The 6034-nt window shown below is 32.8% G+C and overlaps 1 protein-coding gene across 1 annotated transcript in view; it reads right to left on the reverse strand.

The window, feature by feature from the left end:
• The window catches only part of LOC107746761 (regulator of G-protein signaling 7-like), a 36473-nt gene that overhangs the window by 17419 nt on the left and 13020 nt on the right, over nucleotides 1–6034 (reverse strand). Inside the window, exons 2-4 of the mRNA XM_016561055.1 lie at nucleotides 5529–5579; nucleotides 1867–1973; nucleotides 170–221 (exon numbers count right to left, since the gene is read on the reverse strand). Coding sequence (XP_016416541.1) covers nucleotides 170–221; nucleotides 1867–1973; nucleotides 5529–5579 — 210 coding nt within the window. The remainder of the gene's footprint in view (nucleotides 1–169; nucleotides 222–1866; nucleotides 1974–5528; nucleotides 5580–6034) is intronic.

The raw sequence follows: 6034 nt of genomic DNA on the forward strand, positions 1-6034 counted from the left end.
CACTCACACTCACACACACACACACACACACACACTCACACTCACACTCACACACACTCACACACACACACACTCACACACTCACACTCACACACTCACACACTCACACTCACACACTCACACTCACACTCACACTCACACACTCACACTCACACTCACACACTCTTACCATAGTCAGTATTTTCTGGTTCCCAGCAGTTTGACGGCCAGAAGTACGGAGTCTGTGATCAACAGGAACACAGCAGTCAATGATGGATCAATGTTTATTTCAGATCTCACACAGACACACATATGAATTACATTCACTACACAGGAAAACGATGTGGCCAAATGACCATCACAGACACATGATGAATGTTTCATTTCAGAATCCTCTAGAATCTCACTGTGTGTAGAATATGATTTGACCTCAAACCTACTCATTATGGCTGACCATACAGTGAATATCAATAACATCATGAAAACAAAGAATAAAATCATGAATATGTGTCTGAATATTAATGACACCATGAATATTAATATGTATCAGAATATGAACAGTGAAATCCTGAATATGAATACTAAAATCAGGAATATGAATGTGAATATCATGAATTTGAATATGTATTAGAACATGATTTACTTTTTGAATATGTATTGGAATATGATTGACAGCATAAATAGAAATATGTAACATCAGAATACCTATAGTGTATATTAATGTGTAAAACATGAATGAATCCATAAATATCAATAATGAAATCACGAATATGAATATGAATATGTATGCAAATATGAATCATATGAAAAATGAAATCATGAATTTGTATTAAAAATGAACAAAACCATGAATATGTATAAGAATATGAATGAAATCATAAATATGAATAATAAAATGAAGAATATGTATCTGAATATGAATGAATATCAGAAAATGAATGGCATGTATATAAATATGTATCAGAATATGAATGACTTTATGAATATGAAAGAATCATATGAATAAATGACTATTAGAATTTGAATGAAATCATGAAAATAAATAATAAAATTGTGAATATGTATCTTAATATAAATGAAATTATGAATATGAATCAGAATATGAATGACATTGTGAATATGAATATGAATCAGAATATGAATAACATCATGAATCAGAATATGAACAACATCATAAATCTGAATATGAATCAGAATATGAATGATGTCGTAAATTTGAATACGAATCAGAATATAAATGACGTCATGAATATGAATCAGAATATGAATGATGTCATAAATCTGAATATGAATCAGAATATGAATGACGTCATAAATCTGAATACGAATCAGAATATGAATAACATCATAAATCTGAATATGAATCAGAATATGAACGACGTCATAAATCTGAATATGAATCAGAATATGAATGAAAACATGAATCTGAACATGAATCAGAATATGAATGACATCATGAATATGAATCAGAATATGAATGATGTCATAAATCTGAATACGAATCAGAATATGAATGGCATAAATCTGAATATGAATCAGAATTTGAATGACATCATGAATACGAATCAGAATATGAATGGCATCATAAATCTGAATATGAATCAGAATATGAATGACGTCATATATCTGAATATAAATCAGAATATGAATGACATCATGAATCAGAATATGAATCAGAATATGAATGAAGTCATAAATCTGAATATGATTCAGAATATGAATGACGTCATGAATCTGAATATGAATCACAATATAAATGACATTGTGAATATGCATCAGACTAAAACATGAATATGAATCAGAATATGAATGATCATGTTTCATCATGTTGACACACTTCAGACGGTCAGGAGTTTCTCAGCCAATCAGAATCTCAGAGCGTCTAACCTGAAAGCGGTAGAAGGTTCCGTCGTCCTTCAGCATGAGAACGTGGTCTGATATGGGGAAGAAATAACCGTGAGCCGCCATCAGCGTCCCCAGATGAAGAGCCTCCACTGCAACACACACACACACACACAGAGACGCACACACACACACACACACACATACAACTGGAGCTCTTGAGATGTTTCAGATGAGATGCTTGTTGTCCTTTAATTGCAGAAGTTGCAATCGTGTCATCTCGTCTCTGTCTGGAGTCGTTTCATATTTCAGAGCCATAAATGAACTCTGAGTAAATAATGCAGTTCAGCTCAATAATGCAATGAAACTAAACGGACAGTTCACCCAAAATACAAACGCATTGTTTACATCATTACATACGACTTCACAAAGATGCTCAGCATCTCCTCGTCATCCACAGAACAACGTCAGAAGAGTTTGAAATCATAGGCTGTGTGAACGATGACAAAATTAAAATGTTTAGATGAATTATTCCTTAACATATGAACACATTCCCTTTCCATCAGACTCTAGATCAGCGCTTCTCAACCTTTTTGACTCCAAGCCCATTTTTGACATTATTCAAAGCCTGAAAGCTCTGGTGTTGCTTTTAATTTTTTTTTTATTATTTAAAAGGGTAACTAAAATATAATTTGAATAATTAAATTTCTGTATTTCAAAAGTTTTAAGAGCTGGATTCTGTTATTTTTAACTAATGCATTTACTTTTCCAGTTGGAAAAGGATTTTAAAAATATTTTTACTCACAATTTCTACCTGATGAAAGCTTGGCATAACTAGAAAAATGTATATTCGTTATAAAAATGTCAATGGCGTTTTGAGATTTGATTCACTTCCATGACTTTTCCAGGTCTAGGAATCCCTTTTAAAACGAGGCTTTCTAATATATCCCAGTTTTCCAAGACTGTGAGAAGAATCCTGGTTCTTCAAAAGAAAGAGGGTGAAAACATAGTTTTTAAATATATTTTTATTTTATAATTATTACATTTAATGAATAAAAAGTATAAATAAAAAATATAAATATTTATAATAAATATTTTAGTTGTTTTAGCTTATTTTAATGCTTATTTGGTCTCATTTGAAATCATTTAAAGCCTCTGGGTGGTTGAGAAGCACTGATCCAGTTTCTTGTATGTTTTTTTCTACTGGAGTCTCTTCTGAAAGTTCAGTGTAATTCAACGCTTTCTTAAAGATGTGAAGGACCCTTTAGGAGGCGCAGTTGAGCCGTTCCACCAAATCTATTACAAAGTATGCCCTCGGGTCTCGAGAGAGACAGACACAGAAACACCTGCTGCCAGACCAACACACACTGTTCCCATAATGCACTGCAAATGAAGAGCAAACGGAGCCGGATCTGAATCTGACTGACATACAGGTGGACTAAACGCACTGAAAACAAATGCTGAGATTATGTGAAGGCAGATTTACATGCGTCATGTTTCCTCGGTTGACTGTACTGGTTATTCATCCTCATCACTGCTAACACAGATAATACAAATATGTTCTAAGAACCAGGGTTATTTTAGTATCACTGAGATACAATTTTTTATTAATATTTTGAAATTTTTTTTTGTAACTTTAGTTTTCATTTCAGTTAACTATAACCTTACTTAGAAAGTGTTGTAACTGTATTAAGTTATGAAAACGTTATTTCTGAATGTTCAAAACATCCAGTTTTTTGGAATGTTTAAAAAACTTTTTTTTTGGCTATTTGAATGTTAGAGAAAACATCGATGCGATTAATCGCGATTAATTGTTTGACAGACCTACAATTTTATTTACTTATATTTTATTATTTATTTATTCATTTATTTTATTTCAGTTAAAGTTTATTTTATTTCAAGCAACAAAATTTTTTTGTAACTTTAGTTTTCATTTCAGTTAATTATAACCTTACTTAGAAAGTTTTGTAACTGTATTAAGTTATGAAAACGTTATTTCTGAATGTTCAAAACATCCAGTTTTTTGGAATGTTTAAAAAACTTTTTTTTTGGCTATTTGAATGTTAGAGAAAACATCACAGGAATGTTCCATTTGATCATTTTGCAAACTACTTTTGCTTTGTTACTTTTGACAAATCAGATTTTCAGAATGTTACTTTTCTTTGAACATTCCAAAACTAGCATTAATGTAAAAAAAAGCTGAATGTCAATAATTCCATGAACAATGTATTAATAACATTTTTGTGCTAACATCTTAATAATGTGTCCTAGATAACACTGAACAAATGTTCTATTAACGTTACTGGATGAACATTTGAGAAAACCTTGGCACAATGTTCTGAGAACGTTCCCTGTTAGAACGCGTCTGTTTAAATGTAAAAGGTCACGCTGGGCTCAAAACAAATCAAGCTGAAATCAATGAAGCTCAGTGCATGTAAATGCCAGCATTTGATTTGCTTCTCAAGCCGTTTATTTACCGCCGCGTAATTGAATAACGACAAACGGTCTGAACGATCTGCTAGCTGCCTAACGAGTTTACCGCGGTAAACGGGTTTGCGGCAACACCAGCTGATTTGACAGGAGAGATACGCGGCTCTCTTCTCTGTCTGTAGGCTCTCGTGAGTTTGCGAGTGTGATTTCAGGATAGACACTAGACAGACAGTGTTTCACAGGTTAATATGATCTCAAATGTTACTGTACCTTGGTCTTCAATGTTCAGGTATACAGGTGGACTAAACGCACTGAAAACAAATGCTGAGATTATGTGAAGGCAGATTTACATGCGTCATGTTTCCTCGGTTGACTGTACTGGTTATTCATCCTCATCACTGCTAACACAGATAATACAAATATGTTCTAAGAACCAGGGTTATTTTAGTATCACTGAGATACAATTTTTTATTAATATTTTGAAATTTTTTTTTGTAACTTTAGTTTTCATTTCAGTTAACTATAACCTTACTTAGAAAGTGTTGTAACTGTATTAAGTTATGAAAACGTTATTTCTGAATGTTCAAAACATCCAGTTTTTTGGAATGTTTAAAAAACTTTTTTTTTGGCTATTTGAATGTTAGAGAAAACATCACAGGAATGTTCCATTTGATCATTTTGCAAACTACTTTTGCTTTGTTACTTTTGACAAATCAGATTTTCAGAATGTTACTTTTCTTTGAACATTCCAAAACTAGCATTAATGTAAAAAAAAGCTGAATGTCAATAATTCCATGAACAATGTATTAATAACATTTTTGTGCTAACATCTTAATAATGTGTCCTAGATAACACTGAACAAATGTTCTATTAACGTTACTGGATGAACATTTGAGAAAACCTTGGCACAATGTTCTGAGAACGTTCCCTGTTAGAACGCGTCTGTTTAAATGTAAAAGGTCACGCTGGGCTCAAAACAAATCAAGCTGAAATCAATGAAGCTCAGTGCATGTAAATGCCAGCATTTGATTTGCTTCTCAAGCCGTTTATTTACCGCCGCGTAATTGAATAACGACAAACGGTCTGAACGATCTGCTAGCTGCCTAACGAGTTTACCGCGGTAAACGGGTTTGCGGCAACACCAGCTGATTTGACAGGAGAGATACGCGGCTCTCTTCTCTGTCTGTAGGCTCTCGTGAGTTTGCGAGTGTGATTTCAGGATAGACACTAGACAGACAGTGTTTCACAGGTTAATATGATCTCAAATGTTACTGTACCTTGGTCTTCAATGTTCAGGTTTTTCTGCATCCACTGGACAATATCAGACCCTGAAAAACAGAAAAAACAGAAGACTGACTGGTTAAATTCAGGTTATATTCCCTGGAAACTGAACTCATCGTCCTGGTGTTACTGGTGTTACTCTCAAGAGTGAGTAGATCTGAATCTGAGGGACAGATTTTGAATCATTGAAACTTGAAAAATCTGAAGATGAATGTTGAGATTTGCACTATTTGCAATTTTTACACACATAATATCTGGAAGTTGACAAGAGACAGTCAGATTTTTTTTTTTAATTGGATGAAATATTTAAACTTGGTAAATCAAACTCAAGGTCATGGGTAATGGCAATTTTATTTCATTTCATTTCATTTCAAGTAAAATAAAATAAAAATATTGGATGAAATATTGGGGTTAGTCAAAACCAAGGTCATGGGTTTGATTCCCAGGGAATGCCAAGAAATAAAATAAAATAAAATAAAATAAAATAAAATAAAATAATAAA

This window comes from Sinocyclocheilus rhinocerous, unplaced genomic scaffold (genome assembly GCF_001515625.1).
Source record: "Sinocyclocheilus rhinocerous isolate Xijiao unplaced genomic scaffold, SAMN03320098_v1.1 scaffold409, whole genome shotgun sequence".
NCBI lineage: Eukaryota > Metazoa > Chordata > Actinopteri > Cypriniformes > Cyprinidae > Sinocyclocheilus > Sinocyclocheilus rhinocerous.